The sequence below is a fragment of the Cheilinus undulatus genome, linkage group 5 (genome assembly GCF_018320785.1).
Source record: "Cheilinus undulatus linkage group 5, ASM1832078v1, whole genome shotgun sequence".
Taxonomy (NCBI): domain Eukaryota; kingdom Metazoa; phylum Chordata; class Actinopteri; order Labriformes; family Labridae; genus Cheilinus; species Cheilinus undulatus.
The window spans coordinates 50,884,382-50,904,777 of record NC_054869.1 but is presented as its reverse complement, the minus strand read 5'-3'; the positions used below and the strand labels follow the sequence as shown (position 1 = coordinate 50,904,777).

General features: G+C 39.1%; 1 protein-coding gene across 3 annotated transcripts in view; it reads left to right on the top strand.

The window, feature by feature from the left end:
* Nucleotides 1-17,653, top strand: part of tnc (tenascin C) — a 91,067-nt gene extending 73,414 nt beyond the window's left edge. For all 3 annotated transcript variants that reach the window (XM_041786607.1, XM_041786606.1, XM_041786605.1), the window contains 10 exons: nucleotides 3,746-3,889; nucleotides 5,260-5,379; nucleotides 6,252-6,395; nucleotides 7,740-7,870; nucleotides 7,966-8,098; nucleotides 8,342-8,493; nucleotides 10,518-10,614; nucleotides 13,656-13,817; nucleotides 14,044-14,207; nucleotides 16,362-17,653. In XM_041786607.1, coding sequence (XP_041642541.1) covers nucleotides 3,746-3,889; nucleotides 5,260-5,379; nucleotides 6,252-6,395; nucleotides 7,740-7,870; nucleotides 7,966-8,098; nucleotides 8,342-8,493; nucleotides 10,518-10,614; nucleotides 13,656-13,817; nucleotides 14,044-14,207; nucleotides 16,362-16,472 — 1,358 coding nt within the window. In that variant the 3' untranslated portion in view covers nucleotides 16,473-17,653. The remainder of the gene's footprint in view (nucleotides 1-3,745; nucleotides 3,890-5,259; nucleotides 5,380-6,251; nucleotides 6,396-7,739; nucleotides 7,871-7,965; nucleotides 8,099-8,341; nucleotides 8,494-10,517; nucleotides 10,615-13,655; nucleotides 13,818-14,043; nucleotides 14,208-16,361) is intronic.
* Nucleotides 17,654-20,396: the final 2,743 nt, after the last annotated feature.

The window sequence follows — 20,396 nt, the reverse complement described above, 5'->3', positions numbered from 1 at the left end:
GTATTTGCATATTCTCGTGTCGTTATTGAGATCCTTCCCAGGATAGACATGTGCCGCTTTATCTACTCAGCTGGTTCTATGCTTTGACTGTTGGCTGATACTGCCCCCTAGTGACGAGTTATGGATACTTCTATTTAATGAGGGGCTTAGGAATTATTAAGAATTATTAGCAGCAGTAATAACTGTAATGAAAATAGTAATAAAAATAACAATAAGAGCCCTGAAACATCAGGCTTTTTCAGTTTTAATAAATTAAGTTGCCATCATGATACAGTAATCAAGTTCTCAAGAAATCAGTGAGTCATCGAGGTCCCCAGCATCCAGACGTAAGCAGCTGTTTGTTTAAAAACACATCTGTTGATTCTGCTATAGCTGGGAAATATGGACCAAAAATCAGATCTTAATTTTTTTTGGCTTAATTGGTATGAATGATGGAATAAAATAAGATACACCTCAATTAGTCCCACAAGGGGAATTAAAAAAAATAGAATAACAAGAACATACAGTTAGAGCACTGGTTCTCAAGGTTTGGGGCGCGAGACACTAAGAGGGGGTCTCCAGATGCCTTAAAAAAACTAAGAATATTTTTTAAATTTATACTGTTGCCACTTTACACCAGTTTTACCAGATTTCAACCCATTGTCTTCCCTTTTTTCCCCATCAATTTTGCCAACTTTAAATACATTTTTGCCACTTAAACCATGTTTTTTTTTTTCAGTTTTAAACACTTTCCACCACTTTTTTTTCTGCCTGTTCTTGCCACTCTCTGCATATTGTTGGCTCTGTTGACATTATTGCCACTATTAACCCCTCTTTACCACTTTTTTTTGCCAGATTTTACTATTAAAATGCCCATTTTTATCCAGTTTAACCCTTTTCTACCTTTTTCTGCCTCAGTCAACCATTTTTTGCAAATTTATATCAATTTTTCATCCCATTTCACCAAATTTCCACCTGTTTTTAATACTTTAATACAATTTCAGCCATTTTTTTCAAATCCCCTTTTACCACTTTATATGTCCGTTTTTGCCACTTTAACCCATTTTAGCCATATTTGGTTATGTTTCTGACACTTTTATCCAAATTTTGGCACTTCTAACCCATTTCTGCTACTTTTAAACTCTAATTTCACCACCCTTCCCTGCATTTTTTGCCATTATTGACCCATTTTAGAGCCATGGTAGAGGCAATAATGGGTCAGCAGAGGCAACATAAGGCAGAAAGTGGCAAGATTTGGTTTAGAAGTGGCATAAGCAGGCAGAAAAAGGTGGTAACTGGTTTCTGCCTATTTCTGTCTCAGCTAACTCTTTTTTGCCAGTTTACATCAATTTTTCATCCCATTTCTCCAAATTTCCTGTTTTTGCCACTTTAATGCCATTTTAGCCACTGTTTAATCCCCTTTTTAATCCTCCTTTTTAATCCCCTTTTATCTCTTAATATCCACTTCCACTTTTATCCATTTTTTGGCTCTTCTAACCCATTTCTGCAACTTTTAAACTCCAGTTTCCAATGTATTTTAATTCTGCTACTTACTGTAAAAGTGAATTAAAAAGATATTTGTTTCTTGGATAAGATAGGTTATGATTCATGTTAAATACAAAATACCACATCTTAACTTTACAATGGACCATGATTTACTTGCTCCTGGTTTGGCTTGGCCATTTTTCTCCCCCTAATTGGCGGCCTTGTCTCCACATGACTACTCTTGAATGTGCAGAGGGGGTCCCCGATCTCTGACACTTTTGTTTTGGTGGTTGCGGGCTGAAAGGTTGAAAACCCCTGAATTAGAGCAGTTATTATTACTACAACTTTATGGCAAGAACTTTGACCAGGCATGGCCACAGATCTGGCTGGACCCCTGAAAAACCCCAGAGAATGGGACCTCCCAAGATGTGATTTATTGATGATATCAGTGCATGTGTGTTGGATCAGTAGCATTGGTGCTGGCATCCTGGCTCACAGTTACCTCATTAAGAGCTGAAAAGCATGGCAAGCTATTACTGGGTTGAAATTGGTGTTGAAATTATTAATTTGTGTTATTTTTAACCAACTTAACCAATTTGCTACCCATTTGTGCCACTTCTTTTGACAACCTAAACCATTTTGCAAACTTTTTTTTTTTTACTTTTACCCTACCTCTCATTTTTAGCGCCTCTTAAAACAGAGGTGTAAAAAGGTGTAAAAAAAAATCAAGCGCCTAGGCATGCAGTCTGTTTCTACAAACATTTGTGAAAGAATGGGTCGCTCTCAGGAGCTCAGTGAATTCCAGCGTGGTACTGTGATAGGATGCCACCTGTGCAACAAGTCCAGTGGTGAAATTTCCTCACTCCTAAATATTCCACAGTCAACTGTCAGTGGTGTTATAGCAAAGTGGGAGCAGTTGGGAAAGACAGCAACTCAGCCACCAAGTGGTAGGCCACGTAAAATGACAGAGCAGGGTCAGCGGATGCGCAGAGGTGGCCAACTTTCTGCAGAGTCAATCGCAGACCTCCAAACTTCATGTGGCCTTCAGATTAGCTCAAGAACAGTGCGTGGAGAGCTTCATGGAATGGGTTCCCATGGCCGAGCAGCTGCATCCAAGCCATAAATCACCAAGTGCAATACAAAGCGTCGGATGCAGTGGTGTAAAGCATGCCACCACTGGACTCTAGAGCAGTGGAGACATGTTCTCTGGAGTGACCAATCACGCTTCTCCATCTGGCAATCTGATGGAGGAGTCTGAGTTTGGCGGTTGCCAGGAGAACGGTACTTGTCTGACTGCATTGTGCCAAGTGTAAAGTTTGGTGGAGGGAGGATTATGGTGTGGGCTTGTTTTTCAGGAGCTGGGCTTGGCCCCTTAGTTCCAGTGAAAGGAACTCTGAATGTTTCAGCATACCAGGAGATTTTGGACAATTCCATGCTCCCTTCTTTGTGGGAACAGTTTGGGGATGGCCCCTTCCTGTTCCAACATGACTGTGCACCAGTGCACAAAGTAAGGTCCATAAAGACATGGATGAGAGAGTTTGGTGTAGATGAACTTGACTGGCCTGCACAGAGTCCTGACCTAAACCCACTAGAACACCTTTGGGATGAATTAGAGTGGAGACTGAGAGCCAGGCCTTCTCGTCCAACATCAGTGTGTGACCTGACAAATGCATTTCTAGAAGAATGGTCAAAAATTCCCATTAACAAACTTCTAAACATTGTGGAAAGCCTTCCCAGAAGAGTTGAAGCTGTTATAGGTGAAGATGGTGGATGGACGTCATATTAAACCCTATGGATTAAGAATGAGATGTCACTTAAGTTTATATGAGAGTCAAGGCAGGTGAGCGAATACTTTTGGCAATATAATGTATCTTTGAGCCTTTTTTAAATGCTTGTTAAAATCAAAAGCACCATAATGCTTTGAAACCAGTGAACCAGTTAATCTTATGACTTCCATTATAAACTGCCAAACACATGAGAAAAAATGTATTTGAACAAACAGGTATATGAGGACGTGGGGTTAAAAAAGAGCGCTGACCCTTCGGTGGGGGATTGGTTCACAGGCAGCCTGTGGCTTTTTCCTCTCTCCCTCCCCAGTTTCAGACTCTATCCTCTGTCCTATCGCTCAACTAAAAACATAACATAAAGCTTGAAAAATCCTTTTTAGATAGCAGTTAACGGTCTCCCGGCATCACATTTCTGTACACTTTGACCCCGTTGTTGAAAGAATGTATTTTTTCTTGTTACAATCACCTAAGTCTTCTCTCTTGTCGTCTGTCAGGTACTGCAAAGACACTAACAGTAGATGGCTCTGAGTCTCAGACTGTGCTGCCCAACCTGACCCCTGGGGTCACCTATGAGGTCACCGTGGTTGCTGTTAAAGGTCAGAGGGAGAGTGAGCCTGGATCGGACAGCGTCACCACAGGTATGTGAACCTCATACAACCATAAATGTTTGTTATTATGAGGACTAACAGTACAGATGTGCATTGGCTGGGTTACACAGCTTTATGAGACTGCAGTGTAAGATGTTAGCCTGTTTACCTGTGTGAAATGTGCAGTCACATTTGTAACATGTGCAGGACTTGTTACATTTTACTTATCTCTATAATGAGGTTAACAAGTAAGCACTATATCTTGAGCATTTGAAAGTGTAAATATCGCACATAACCACTGGGTTGTATGTCGACTGGTTTTTTGTTTGCCCTTGAAACATGTTCATGTGATGATTCTTAAATCAGATCATTTGATTGTCTATGTGATTACCTTCACCTGTTTATAATGAGGCGCTCTGCACTTGTCACTTTAGTCTGATGAAGAGCTACTCGGCTCGTAACGTCACGTTGGTGCAGTAAATAATTATATTTTTGGAGCCCAGCAGTGTGCGAGTCGTCTTTCTGTTCCATGTCAGTCTCTTTTTTGGCTCAGCACCTGCCCACCTAGGTTTGGATGTTCGTTTAGACTTTTTTCTAACTTATTTTTATTGCTACTTTAACCCAGTTAACCTTTTACAACTTTTTTTTTAAACTCATTTTTGCTCCTTTTGCACATTTTTGCCACTTTTTTGACCATTTTGCCACCTTTAACTTATTTTCATTGCCACTTTAACCAATTTTTGCTTCTTTTCACCCAGTTTTTGCCATTTTATACCCATTTTGCCACATTCTCACCTGTTTTTTGCCACCTTTTGTCAATTCACACCCATTCTTTGTCACTTTTTTGACCATTTTTTTGCCCCCTCTAACTTAGTTTTACTGCCACTTTGACCAATTTTTGACACTTTTCAGTCATTTTGCCACTTTTTGACCACATTTGCCCTATTTCACCCATTTTCTATTGACCATTGTTACAAATGTTAACTCATTTTTATTGCCACTTTAACCCAGTTTTTGCCACTTTTACCACCTTTAACTTCTTTGAACCAATTTTTGCTCCTTTTTGCCCACCTTTTGCCATTCTTGACTGTTTTTCCACCTTTAACTTATTTCCATTGCCACTTTAGCCAATTTTTGCTACTTTTCACCCAGTTTTTGTCACTTTTTTTACCATTGTTGCCACTTCTCAGTTATTTTATTGCCACTCTAACCCATTTTTGCCCCTTCTCACTACTCAGATGAGGCTTAAGTAAAGGTATTTTTCAACAGTTTGGCTCTTTGGTTGAGCAGGGTTGAGTAACACTGATTTAGAGAATTATTTTAGAGAACTTGTACTTTTTTGGGGAAAGGTAAAATGCTCTGTTGGCTCTATAATTTCCATGAGGCTAAAAGCTAAATGTGTGTCCCTGTGCATGTTCCAGCTCTGGATAAGCCCCGCGGTCTGACTGCAGTAAACATCACCGACACGGAAGCTCTGCTGCTGTGGCAGCCTGCCATCGCTACAGTGGACGGATATGTCATCACGTACAGCGCCGACTCAGGTACCCGATCTAAACACGTGCAAATCTAACACAGACACAGCACACAGATACATGAATGAGTACTAATGTTAAGGTAAAAGCACTGAAAACTATTAGGAACATCACATGAAGCAGGGCAGTGACTGGCCACATTTTTAAGTGCAACTTTAAACTTGAAGTATTTTTGTTAACTTTCTTCTTTTTGGGATTAAAGACTGAAAGTTACCGCGTTAGCATAAAGAACTTGTTTAAAACATGCTTTTCGCTAGTAAAGTCCATAAAAATAGAAAAAGGGAACATTAAGATAATGAAATCTTTGATGTCATAAGCTAAAGATGACTACACTTTTGTGCACTGAGCTTTCTGTGAGCTTTTTAAGTGATATGAGTAGTGATTTGTATTCGTCTTAAAATGTTCCCAGTTTGAGGGTCAGGATTTGGTGCACGTAGTCACACGAGGAATACGTCTGAAACATTTAAAAAATCAAACAAGTGTGACAAGTATTTACCCTCATAGTGAGCAGTCGTGTGAATGTTTTCTCACTGCTATTAACCAGCGAAGAAGAGGAAAACGCCAGCAAAACAAGCACACAAAGAAGAAAAGTTAGCTGGAGAGGCAGAGAAGAGAGACCCATCGGCTTCTTCTGCTCTTTAGTAATACAGTTGTGTTTTTCCTGTGTAGATTTTGGCTTGTATTTTTTACTATGTAAATCATACTGGTCAGTTTTGACTGGGAACTAAAAGTTGTGATTTTGTGCCACAGTTTAGAAAATGTAAATGTCAGATGTGACCGGGAACATAATGAGTGTTGGCTGAAACACGACAGGAGGGTTAAAAAAGTTTCAGTCATTTTCATCCTGCTTATCCTCAGTGTGTCTGATTGTTTTGTTCCAGTGGCTCCAGTGATGGAGCGTGTCTCAGGAAACGTGGTGGAGTTTGAAATGAGCTCTCTGACCCCTGCAACCTTCTACACAGTTAAAGTCTATGCTGTGAGGGACTTGGCCAAGAGTGCAGCCACTACAACTGTGTTCACCACTGGTGAGGACTCCTGCTTTAAAGTGCCACGGTTATTACTGTGTACATGAGGGATTCTACAGACGTCTAAAATAACTACACCTAGTCATCAAATTAAGGTTGTACAGTTTCTGAAGTCTGCTTTATTTGAGTGCTTTTGAAATATTAAAAAAAAAACCATTATCATGGAGTCTGTACACCTTATTTTGATGATTATAAACATCAGTTAAGATAGTCATGTAGATATTTATCTCTTTATGCCCTCATCTCTTAACTTTTATCATAGTTCGGCACATTTTTAAAGGCAAATAAGATCATCTGAGTAAAGTTTATCATGAAGGCCACTATAATAAGGTGTGTTTCATTTAAAAAAAAAAGATTTAAAAAAAAAAAAGTTTTATCAGGCTTGAATGTGTGTTAAACTTAAAAAAAAAACACACAGATCTTAGCTGTTTTTATTGCAGCTTATCCCCAACCCAGTAATACTCAACGTGTGTCTCTTTTGTGAGGATTTTTGGCTGTTTTGTGTCCTAATTTGTAATATTATTTCCCAAGAAAACCTTAGAAAAGTGAAACTTTGACCTCAGAAATGAATCACATTCATCAGTTTGTTTCCTAGACTTATACAGAAGGCTTTATTGTCAAACTTAATTGTACCATTTATGCCATTTTTTGATTAAATTTAGCTGTCTTTGCTGTTAAATACCACTTTTTTTCCAACTTCTTTTGACCATTTTTGACACTTCCTTCTGACAATTTTTGCCCATTTTTGCCCCTTTTCACCATTTTTCACCACTTTCACCCATTTAAGCTGCCTTTGCCATTAAATATGACTTGTTTCCTCTCTTTTTCCCATTTTTGTTTCTTCTTTCAGCCCCTTTTTTCACATTTTGCCCTTTTCACCATTTTTAGCCCATTTAAGCTACATTTTGCTATAAAATACCATTTGTTTCCTTTTTTTGCCATGTTTTTGCCACTTTTGGACCATCTTTCACCACGTTTCACCCATGAAAGCTACCTTTTGTCATTAAATACTTCTTGTTTCCTCCCTTTTTGCCCATTTTTGCAACTCTTGACTGGTTTTCACCCATTTTTTCTCTAATTTTTTTACCAGGTTTTTGCCACTTTTGGACAATTTTAACTTATTGCTACTTCAACCAGTTTTTGCCACTTTCACCACTCAGATTGTGGCTCTTGCAAAGGTATTTTTCAACAATTCGGCTCTTTGGTTGAGCAGGGTTGAGTAACACTGGTCTAACAGAACTCTATCCTGCCATCCTAAATGAATGTGAGCAGCAGCTCACAGGGAATGACAAAATATCTGATTTTGTAACATATGAAATCACCTAAAATGCTGCTGTGTTTCAGATGTGGACGCCCCACAGGACCTGGCAGCCAGTAACATCCAGACTGAGAGCGGTCTGCTGACTTGGAAGCCTCCTCGCGCTGACATCACGGGCTACATACTCAGCTTTGAGTCTGCAGAAGGCACAGTCCGGGTGGGTCCAGAAGTCCACAGATCTGATTAAACGCTTGTACAAGCCATTCTGAACTCTGTTTGGTAATAAAATCTTTGGGCTTCTCTTTAATCTAGGAGGTGGTCCTGAGTCCTACTGCAGTCTCCTATAACATGGCCCAGCTCAGCGCATCCACAGAGTACTCTGTCAAGCTGCAGGCTATTGCTGGTCCAAAGAGAAGCCGAGTCATCACGACTGTTTTCACTACCAGTAAGTGGACCATACTAACATGGGACTGGTTTCAGTGTGTTCCTAGTGTGTTTTAATGAAAATATATCAAAAATCTCAATTGTATGTGTTTTAAAAAAGGAACATTTATGGGAAGTTGCTCAGTTATTAAAGAAGTGAAAATTGTAGACCACTGGTTCCCAGCCTGGGGTCCATGACCTGTCTTTCACTACATGCTGGGCTTTTCTGGGGCACTGATGGTTGTGTTTCTTTGTGTTCGTGTAGCTGGTGTACTCTACAGACATCCTAAAGACTGTTCTCAGGCCCTGCTGAATGGTGACACCACGTCTGATGTGTATACCATCTATGTGGGTGGAGATGAGAGCCAGCCCATTCAGGTGTACTGTGACATGACCACGGATGGAGGTGGATGGATCGTAAGTAACCGGCCAGCAAGCATCCTAATAAATATTAACAGACTAACAGTGAGTCTAATAACATCATTCACTGAGATCTTACTCGGATTTTTCATATTCGTGCTCAGTAATAAGAGTAATCTACATCCTACATTAAATATTCTTATTGCCAATTGTTTTCATCTATTTTTTCTCATCGTGAGTATTTATTAAAACTAACATTAATTCTAAAACCTGGCTGTTTAAAATGATGGAACATCTGTGTGTGAAGATGGGTTTTTAGTGTTTTAAAGCAGGAGTTCTCAACCTTGGGGTCAGGACCCCATTGGGGGTCACAAGACACTGAGAGGGTGTCTCCAGATGCCTTAAAAAAAATAAGAACATGTCTGAACCCTTTCCACCACTTTTTTTCTGCCTGTGTTTGCCACTTCTAAACCAAATCTTGCCACTCTCTGCCTATTGTTGACTCTGTTGACGCATTATTGCAGCGATTAACCCCTTTTACCACTTTTTAAGACAAATTTCACAATGTGATATGCCCATTTTTGCCAGTTTCTGACTTTTTCTGCCTCAGCTAACCGTTTTTTGCTGGTTTATATCAATTTTTCATCCCAATTTTTGCCACTTTTTAACCCCCTTTTACCACTTAATGTACCCATTATTTCCACTTTGACCCATTTTTGCCATTTGTTTTGGTATTTTGCCACTTTTATCTATTTTTTGCCATTACTAACCCATTTTAGGTATTTTTAACATATTCTACTTCTGTATTTAACAAAAGGATTTACATTTTTAAGAGGGCTCCTTACTACACAAATGAATTAAAATTGTGTCTTTGATAAGAGTGGTTATTATTCAGGTTAAATATAAAATACCACAGCTTAACTTTACAATGGACCATGATTTTGCTGGACCCCGGTTTGGCTGGGCCCCAGAAAGCTCTCCCAGTTTTCCCCCCTAATGGGTGGCCTTGTCTCCACATGACTATTCTTGAATGCCACCTTCAGGTACAGTTGGGGTCCCCGGTCTCTGGCAGCTTTATTTTGGGGGTCCGGGGCTGAAAAGGTTGAGAACCACTGCTTTAAAGAAGTGTCTAACCATAAAACTCTGAAACGTGCCACATTTATATTCGTAACTTAATATTTTGCAGCTAAAAATAAAGACTGCATGTTTAATTAATAACTGACCATATTTAAGTTGTGTATTTTGCATATAATTTATATGTATTTCTTCATGTTAAAAAAAAACTGCAATAAACTAGAATTTCAAATTCTCTTTTATTGCCATTCTTAATGTAAAACACATCTGAGAGCTGATGATTTCAGGATTATCTGTATAACCTTACATATCAGCATTCAAATGTCAGAGTTCTCTGGAGTTCTCTGAGATTTTATTCATAACTAAGAACAAAAAAGAAAGAAGAAAACTTTGCTGAATGTCAGAATCTTCTTTAAAACTGTGTAAGAGGGTCTTAGGAATGGCTAAATGAGGCTCATTGGTTTTAACGATGTCTGTCATAGAAAGGAAAGTGACACAGCAGACATTTGTTTCTGAGCAAAGAAAATGAACCTGCTGGGCCACTGTACAGTCACCTATCAAAGCCCCACACATTAGTAATTAGCTTGTGATCACATTTAGCCATGATGAATTAAACACACATGTATCAAAATAAGGTTTAAGTGAAGTTTAGATAGTCTGTTATCCAAAAGTCTGAATGAATAAAATTGCTGCTGTCTGCTGGGTGTATAGATGGATGTTGACTTATATTTTCAAAGTAGTGTTACTTTATGCAAACAGCTGCAGTTTGCAAAATATAACCATTTGACAAAATGTAGTTTAATATGAATTCATACTGACTAAATGGAAAATGAAAAATTGATTTTTCTTTGGTAATGCTGCTGTATAATACATTTGAGTCTTAACAAACAAATTAAGTTTTCTATTATTTTTTGATTTTTCAGTTGAAATAGAGTGCTTGCTTGATGTTCATTGGCTTTTGAAAATAAATGTGGGTAAATGTCTCACTTCTGTCCTCTGACCTGCAGGTTTTCCTCAGACGTCAGAGTGGGAAATTGGAGTTTTTCCGCAACTGGAAGAATTACACTGCTGGCTTTGGTGACATGAATGATGAGTTCTGGCTGGGTAATTATGAGCAAACATCATCGCACACAAAGTAATCTATGTATTCAACTGTTAATATGCAGCACTTCACTGTAGAGAACACAATAATAGCATGGTTTCTAGCTCATAGATGGTAACTGGTAGTTGACCAGCAGAAGAACAGGGGTAAACAGCTTGTTCAAACATTAGTTAACATGAAGATGGTGGGGTAGTCCTCACCAAAGTCATCAGGTGTCTGATAACCTACTTTAAAGATAACTGTTACATGAGATCTTCAGAAATGTGATGATAAAGTAGAAACCTACCATCGGTACATCACATAAGCACTGCCTTCTCAGACAAGATTTTTTAAAGCAGATGTTGGTTTGAGCTAATTAAAAGTTGTAAAATGCATATTTTTTTTTCAGTTTGGTGCAACTGTCAAAAATAACACCAGCACTGATGTGTTTTATCTTAATTCAGTCAGATACCTCAGTGTTCAGCTGAAAAAAATGTTAAAAGGAACCCTGCATGATCAGACAAGTTCATCTTGTTGGATATTTGTATCTCTAGTATGTACAGTGCTTAACAAATTTATTAGACCACCTGTCATATCTGTCACAGAGACCATCCAGCATCATGAAGTGCTTTAATGTTGACTCTTTCATTTTCAGTGAGCTCTCCACGTGTAACCGTTTTGAACAGGAATGAGAGATTTCAACCGAATTCACTGGGCTTCTCTGAGAAGTCAGAAATGAATCAAGCATAACATTAAACCACTAATTCAACACTCATTTTTTCTGTTCAGGAATGCAAGTAAATAACTATAATTTGAATATTAATCAAGAAATATTAATGTGCTTTACTATTTTTTTTTTTTTTTTTTGTAAATCAGTAAATTTGAAAATTCATGGATAACAATAATAATTCTATTTTAGCATTAAAAATATCATTTGGGTTAAAGAGCTTCTACATACTGGTGTATTAACCATTGCAGAAACATAGAAAATGATTTTGGTAATTACCAATGCTGTTAATTTAGGGCAGCTGTGGCATAAACCTTACTTTGGTTAGGGTTAGGGTGGTCTAATACATTTGTTATGCACCTTATATTGAACCAAAACACTCACTAGATAAAAGCATTTTAAGTAACTTGGAGTTTATGAACTCACCAGGAGGCCGGCCGCCATGTTTTGGTCTGCACTGGTACTGTGATGTCACTTAGCCATAGCGCTCCTCGCCATTTCTATGCAGTAACCGCTGTTTCAGACTGGCAGCCAATGTTAGGGCTGCATCTCAGAGGGCTGCAAATTTGAGGTCTCTTCTATTTTATATTTGCACAATGAGAAGTTATCTGTCCATCTAGACAGGAAAATGATGAATACAGAGCCATATGTACCATGTTGTAGCAAATATTTAAATCCACATCAGTAGAATATGTTTGAAATCCATTTCGTGATGAACAAGATGAAGGCCATGAGCTAAAATGCATCTGTTTAATAAAGTTGCACCCCAAACGTCTACTCTTTATGCAGCTTTCTGTTTCCACACCATTCAGGTAAAGGTTTTTTTTATTATTTATTTTTGGGCGTTTTCATACATTTTTTGGACAGAGGAAAGGCAGTGGATAGACTCGGAAACAAGCAAGAGAGTGGGAAGAGACATGCAGTTAAGGGCCCCAGGCTGCCTAGTACATAGGTAGCGCCTTAAACCACTCAACCATCTGCACACCCTGTTCAGGTATAGGTCATCACAGTATGAAAGCACGGTTTAGCATTTCTTTGGAGAAACTCCCTTTGTATGTACATAATGCTTTCATTTTGAAAAGCTCCCAGCATGCTTCCACTATACACAGAATCCAGTCACTTGTAGGGAGGTTCACTGAGTAAAACTTAGGAGGAATGACAGAGCTTTGACAGCAGGGAGACAAAACCAACACGCAGCAAACTAGTGTCTGGTATGAAGCTGTTATGGCAGCAACAGCTGCAAGCAGAAAAAACGTCTGAAACAGTGGTTACTGCACAGGAAGCGTTGTGATGTGATGTCACACTACCAGCATGGACCAAAACATGATGGCCTCCTGGTGAGTTTATAAACTCCAATTTACTCAAAATGCAGATATCTAGTGAGTTTTTAGTTCAATATACACACTAGAGATACAAATATCTATTCAACAAAATGAACTTGTCTGATCATGCAGGGTTTCTTTAAAGTGTTCATGACTTCTTTAAAAAGCCGCCAAACAAGAAACAAACTGGTTCAAAAAACCAAACGTGTCTCATTAGCTTAGGTCTTCATGTGCTCTCACTGTATGGGGAATTAATTTTTTTGTATCACAGTAGTTTAGATTATAGTTAGGAAAAACCTCACTGTGGACTGATTGGCACGTCTCATCTGATTGACAGATAGCTCGACAGGCAGAAGCTACGTTTCTGTAGACCAGAATGCTTGCTAGCTGACAGGAAGTCGAGCTTGTCTGCAGTTAGGTTGATCCAAAGTTCGGTTAAGACAGGGATTTCAATACGGAAGCGGCCGTGGATTGGCTTCAAAAGCTGTTTGAGTCTGCCTATTGTAAGCAGACAGCTGACGTCACACAGGCTTTGTCCAGTTCTTTTTACAGTCTATAGTTTTAAATGATGATTGTTTTCAGCTGCCGTATTTATGGACACACGCTCAGTCGTACACTGTTATTGGGCAGATACGCAGGTTTCATAAAACGCACGTGGACTTTGTCGTAAAACAACTTCTACACTAAAATCTGCACTGGTTTGATAAATGAGGACCATTCTTACCAAATTTGTGTATTGCCCTCTAATAATTTTTGAAAGAATATAAAAAAATGTCATAAATTAAGATTAAAAAAGGTCTTTCTCCTAAAAAAATGGTATGAAACCAGCAGCTACACTGCTGTCTTCCTAGGGGCCTCTGACCCGCTGGCTTCACGTGCTCGTAGACAAAGGCAGACATAGTACACTGTTCAGAACAGGACTGAAACTATTTCATTTTTTAAATTGTTTGTTCTGTAATCATAACGTGTAAATGTACGCTTGGCTCCTGTTTTTATAACTGCTCTCCTTTCTCAGGTCTGTCCAACCTTCATAAGATAACAGCTGGAGGCCAGTATGAGCTGCGGGTCGACCTCAGAGATAAGGGAGAAACAGCTTACGCTCAGTATGACAAATTCTCTGTGTCTGAACCACGAACACGCTACAAGGTCCATGTAGGAGGATACAGCGGAACAGCAGGTCACTTCACATTGATTTCTTTTACAAGGAAAAATACACAATTTCTTATTGTTTAGTTTTCATGAATTGAGTAGGAAATTTGGGACTACATGTGTTATTTTTTCCTGAATAAATCCAGCTTTGATGAATTACACAAATCTATTTTCCTTTAAATGTAAGCTTGAAAGCTGTAAAAAAGTACCACATGATTTATTTGTTGAATTTTCTTTCTGCCCTGTCTTTGCAGGCGACTCAATGACCTACCATCATGGCCGTCCATTCTCCACCTACGACCACGACAACGACATCGCTGTCACCAACTGTGCCCTGTCCTACAAGGGAGCTTTCTGGTATAAAAACTGCCACCGTGTCAATCTCATGGGACGATATGGAGATAACAGTCACAGCAAGGTACAGTTTTATACATCACATTTCATAAAAGGGAGAGTTTCACAGATCAGGGTGAAGGCATTTTTTAATGTTAAGGCTGCCAAAGGATTAAAATTCAAAATTGCAGTTTATCTCAGAATTTCTGTAGTTAATCACGATTAATCACACCCCTTTTATCACTTAAAAGTCCATTATTTTACATTCAAAACTGTTTTGGTGTAGTTTTAGATTTTTCTACTGTCTTAACTAATGGTTATTGACTTGCTGTTTAAATACAGACCAGCTTTATAAATACAGGATCTCTGCAGGTTTCAACAAGTCAAATTTAAGACTTTTTAAGACTTTTTTAAAGCCCATAATAAAAACCATTTAAGACCCATTTCACATCCATACTGGCAAAAAAGTAAAAAAGCCATGAAGGAAAATCAGAAGTCCAGAATTACTTGCAAAGCATATGTAGGGCCCTATGAAATCTGTTTTATTTTTTGCCAAATTCCGTTTTTTCCATTATAATGTTTTTTGGAATTCCGTTTTTAACCTTTCCACTAATTTTACCAGAAAAAAGAGTGTCTTGAATGAATCAAATGTTTACTAATTAAATAGAAATAACCTTAAATTTATTGAATGGGGTCACAGTTGGCCCACAATCCGATGATTGGATAACCCTGATATAAAATAATTATAACCAGTGTAACAGTCAGATATTTCCAACATTTTAAGACACATCCATGTGTATAATCACATCCTAGCTGATATTTATAATGCAAATGAAGAAATCCTTCTGTTCTCTCAAACACAGAGTGATAGTAACTTAATAAGAAGGTCACATTAAAGTTAAATGGTTAATAGTAAACCTGTTACCTAAACTTTTCTTTACTCTCACAGTCTGTAACAGTCCATGCAGTTTGATGCTGCATTGTTCTACTCCTGACTGTAACGGTTCTCTCCTCATCTCTCTCCATCCTCGCTGTCCATCTGCCTCATATCAGAGCGCTACATTAATACAGACATGTATTGGCACGTCAAGCAACCAAAGGGAACTACAGTATCTACAGGATGAATTATTAAGCTGTCACTTGAATTTAACATCATTTAGACTGCAGGACTTCATAAAATCTCGAATCCGTCCGACTTGATTTTGAGCCTCCTAAGGGTGAGCGGTGTGCCTCGCGTGAGGTGAGGCACACCGCTCAGGTGGTGTGGTGAGGTAAAATAACTCAAAGCACAGATGAGTTTTCTTGAAGGTTCAACATTAAGTCCAATGGTACGGGCCCGTATGGGGCTACGTGATGTTTGCGGGTGTTTCGTGCAGCCGCTTTGACATGCTGTTATTGTAGGAGGGGGCGGGGTGAGTGAGGGACAAGTTGTGCCCTGCTTTAGTGTTCCCTCAGGGACATATTCCTCGGATATACGTTCCTCTTTCTAAAAAAACACAGCATTTCATTCAAGTTCCGCGATCTCCGCATTAAATTGTAAATTCTGTTTTTATTGGCCAACTCCGCGATTCCGTTGTAATCATACATTAATAATACATTTTTAAGACCTTTAAAAATCGTATTTAAGTGATTTGATGAGATTTTAAGAGAATTTTAGACATTTTTTAGGCCTTAAATTCAAATTATTGGATTTTAGACTTTTTAAGACTTTTTAAGACCCCTGTTAATAGATTAAAAAAATTAATCTAGTTAATCACATCACTCAGCTGTGATTAATCATGATTAATTACAGCATTTCTTTAGTTTTTGTAATTTTTAGACATTTTTATTATCAAGTGTTTATTTTCATTATTTTAACTTTATGTACAGTTTTTTACCAAAAAATGTTGCATTTTTGTTTGAGATAACATAGTGCATGTATGGTTTTTAAATGAAGAAATATTAATTCAACCAATCAATCAATTGATCAATTTTGGCTTTTTTCTTCTGCTTTTTTTGTGTCGCTCCAATGCACATAAATAAAATAAACACCTGTATACCAAAAACATTTGTAACTGACTGAATATCCTATACATGGATATATGAAATAGTCTATTTAGCACGTCAGATTAATCAGATTCAAGTGAAAACCTCTTTAGACGCTACACTTTCACATCCTTACAGCATTTTCCTCTCTGATGCGTTTTGGCCACTGGCTCTGTCTCTAATTCGTCTGTCATTTCCCTGTCTCCTCCTCCAGGGTGTGAACTGGTTCCACTGGAAAGGCCACGAGCATTCAATCGAGTTTGCTGAGATGAAGATCAGGCCATCCAACTTCAGAAACCTGGAAGGCAGAAGGAAACGATCATAAAGAAACCCATCATCACCAACAGGAACAACAAGAACAACACTTCTACTACTCCGTCTGGACTCCCCATAAACCACCTCGACTCCAACACCCACACACCCTGCAGCGACCAAAGCCACTGCCAAGAGCCCAACGCACCTTCCCTCCTCCCACTTACTGTCAGATCAGCATTGACTCCATGAGCCCATCCCTCTGTGATACGGTTGCGGAAATGCTACAAGTGCGGAAATCAATGTGCATGTTACAAACTGGACTTAAACCAAGCCCACACCGATTCTTTACACGCACCAAAGAGAGCAAACCCATCCCACCTGAGTCTGATTCCATCTCTTATGTTGCAGCATTTGTGGGGAGGAGAATGTGGAGCTTGGGCATTTTGTTGTGTACAGTAATTAATACAGTTCCCTATTTCACATCCAAGCCACGTTTGGGGTTTTACAGAATGGACAGGATGTTTATAGAACAATCTGGTCTTGTTTAGGTTCAGGGCCTCTTTGCTTGAGCAGATAATACAGTGATAATTCAGCTGGATTGTCATAGAAATTCTATTCCTTGTACAGAACTGTACATGTATCTGAATTAAACATTTGAAAAGGGATACTCTGTAGATGGCACTGCTCAGATGACAGATTTCTCCATCTAACATGCCATTTGTTTGTCTTTGTGCAACTTTACTCGTCTGTCACTTTATCCCTCCCAGGTTTCCTCATCTCCTGCAGAACAAGCCAACACCAACAAAAGAAACTTGTATGACAAAGTATTTTACCTGCCACATCCCACATCCAAGTGGATGGAAAATGTTTCCATTTATTATGTGAGTGCTTGAAAGCATCATGCTAAAGCCACAGTATTGTGTTTTAAAAAAAGAAAAAAGCTAAAGAAGATTAAAGAAAAGCTTCAATTTATTTTCTTTCTTTAATGAATCCAAGGCAGGACCTGTTGTTAAGTATATAATGAAATGAGGTGATCACATTTTCTCCTTTCTCTTTGCAAAATGTGAATACAGTGCATATATGTGGTTCAAGAGAATGTTATATGTTGTTGACACAAAACATGAAAAAAGGTCAATTCCAATTGAATTTTATTCGACATTGTAGGGTCTCTATGCTTATGTTGATGATCGTGTTTGATCAGGCCAAATCTAGAGAACTAGTAAATGTTGTTACCCCCCCCACCCCCCACCCCCGTCCCAACCCAAACCCCCACCCTGCTACAGCAGCATACTAAACCACTGACCTTTTAAAGAATGCCTGTGTAAGTTAAGTTTATTTTGTTTTGTTTGTTTATAACTGGATGAACAGCAGGTGTTTCTCTGTCGACTGTATTACAATAAAACAGTTTGTTTTAAACTAAATGGTTCAGGTGTTTTATTTTCAGTTTCAGGGATGAAGACGAGCTGATAATCAATGGTATCAATGATTTGCTAGCCGTCTGACTACTCAGTGCTTTGGCACAGCAGGTCACACACATTCACACTGTTCTCACACTCAGGACCTGCACTCGGGTGCCAAAAGTGGGATAGTACGGGTTGTTGTTTTTGGGACCCTTTCCAACTTTTGCTCTATGGAAGCGCAAAAGTATTTACCTGTGTAATGTTTGGGTGATTGGGACAGGGCATGCAATCACTGAAAAGGCTACAGAAACCAGAGAGCAAGGGTGGGTGGATGGATGGCAGTCCCCAATGGGGTTTCAGAACCAATGTTTTAATCTATGTCAGCATGCTAAAAAAATGTTTTATTTGATTCAGATCTGAGTTTTAAAATACATATCTGCAACATCACAAAAAAGCATTCTATGGTTTTAAGAACAGTGCATTTAAATCTCTGAATTGCTCAATCAGGATTCAGATCCAGGATCCAGAAGTAATGCTCAGAATTCACACAAAATATCACAGGGGCTAAGAACAGTGGTGTGCGGGGGTGGGGGGTGGGGGGGGGGGGGCAGTGTTAAATGCGTGTTAAAGTGCCCTTTTGGGAGCCAAACACGTACTAAAGTGCCCTCTTGGGAGTCAAAACTCATGTTAAAGTGCCCTCGAGAGCCAAAACACACGCTAAGGTGCCCTCCTGATTGGCAAAACACACTAAACTGCCCTCTTGGGTAGAAAAAACACACTAAACTGCCCCCTTGGCTGGTGAAAATATGATAAATTTCCCACTTTGGTGGCAAAAAGGTATGTTAAAGTACCCTCCTCCTTGGCAAAACACACTAAACTGCCCTCTTGGGTGAAAAAAAACACTTAATTGCCCTCTTGGCTGGTTAAAACGTGATAAACTGCCCTCTTGGGTGCTTAAGTGCCCTCCTGGTTGGCAAAACACTACTGTTGCAATGACTTTTATATTGGGCCTTTTTTTGATCTATATTGAGCCAGAACTATATTTCACAGAACCAGTTTTGATTATCTGGTGCTAATGTGGTGTTAAAATGCACTAGAATACAGGAAATGGCATCTACTTAGTTGAAAATGTTACTGTGTACTGAGAACGCGAACAACAGTGACTATAGACGTGTCAGTACTCGACTTTTGTCGTTTTTGAAAAGAAAACAACTCACTGCTGTTCTTTGTTGTTCTTTTAACAAAGAAATGTTGTCAAGTTCTGATAAAACTGGCGCTTTAGCAGCATCCACACTAATCTCTTCCTCCATAACTGCACCAGCTCTTGCTGCTGCTCACTTACGTCACGACTCTGCTGCGGCTGAAAGTACTGCCCCTCGTCGCTGATTGGTCCTGTCACTTTCTGACCTGGCCCTAACGGTTCAGATGGGAGCTTTGCAAGATGGATTCGCCAGTGAAAAACAAGGAAACGGGCGTATCCATCTGCTTTGCAAGGTTAAAAGACTATGATGTGAGGACTTTTATGGACTAAAACTAGACTACAATGTTTTTTGGCTTTTGTCGATTAAAACTAGACTAAAACTAAAAAGGACAGAAATGACTAAAATGTGACTAAAACAAAAATGCATTTCATTTAAAGACTAAAACTAAGACTTAAATTAGAAATAGCTGCCAAAACTAACACTGGTGAGAAGTGACCAAAAAAAAGTTACAGGTGGCAAAAATGGTCAAAAAGCTCCAAAAACATTGCTGCAAACCAGTGAGAAAAAATGGGGGGAAAGTGGCATCTAATGGCAAAAAATGGGGAAAATGCATGATAACATTGGCGAAAACTGATGAAAAAGGTAAAAAAAAAAAAAGGGGGGGGGGTAAAATGGGCAGAAATTGGCACCAAAAATGGCTTATGCTGTAAATATGGATTAAAATGGGCAAAAATAGAAAAAAGGCACAAAAAATTGCAAATAGGGGGCAATGGAAATATACAGACAAAAATACAAGTTGACAATTAAGTGTAATAACTGAAGGCTACTGTATGTGTGTGGGAAACAAACTGATTGTGACTTGCAATGGAAAATTACTTGGGTCAACGTTTCCCTTTTTTAAGGTTTGTTGGGGGCATAATATTATAAACTAACACATTAAAGAGCCACAAATAGTCCCAAAAGAGCCACGTGTGGCTCAAGAGCCACGCGTAGAGTATCACTGATGTACACAACAGTAAGATGAAACAGGGGACTACTTTCTTCTGAGGAGCAGCACTGAAAACAAACAGCCTCGGGTGTTTCTCGTCCCTGCCACTCTCCACAGAGCTGACTTCCGGCATAAACTTCTAACTCCGGGCAGCCGAACTCTTCTCTCCTCCCCTTGTCCATGGAGTGTTGTTTAGAAATTGTTTGTAGTCCCGCCTTGTGTCATAAATTTATGATTAAATCCACCAATCAGAGCGGCGCTCCAGTGACTTCACGCTCACAGCTGTGGAACTCTTCCTCCTGACCCCGCCCACTATTGCACACTGCAGTGAGGGGGAGGACTTCCCTCCTGACCGCCCCATGCTGTCTCATGTTTAAAACCATTTCCTGGTTCGTCCTGTTGGG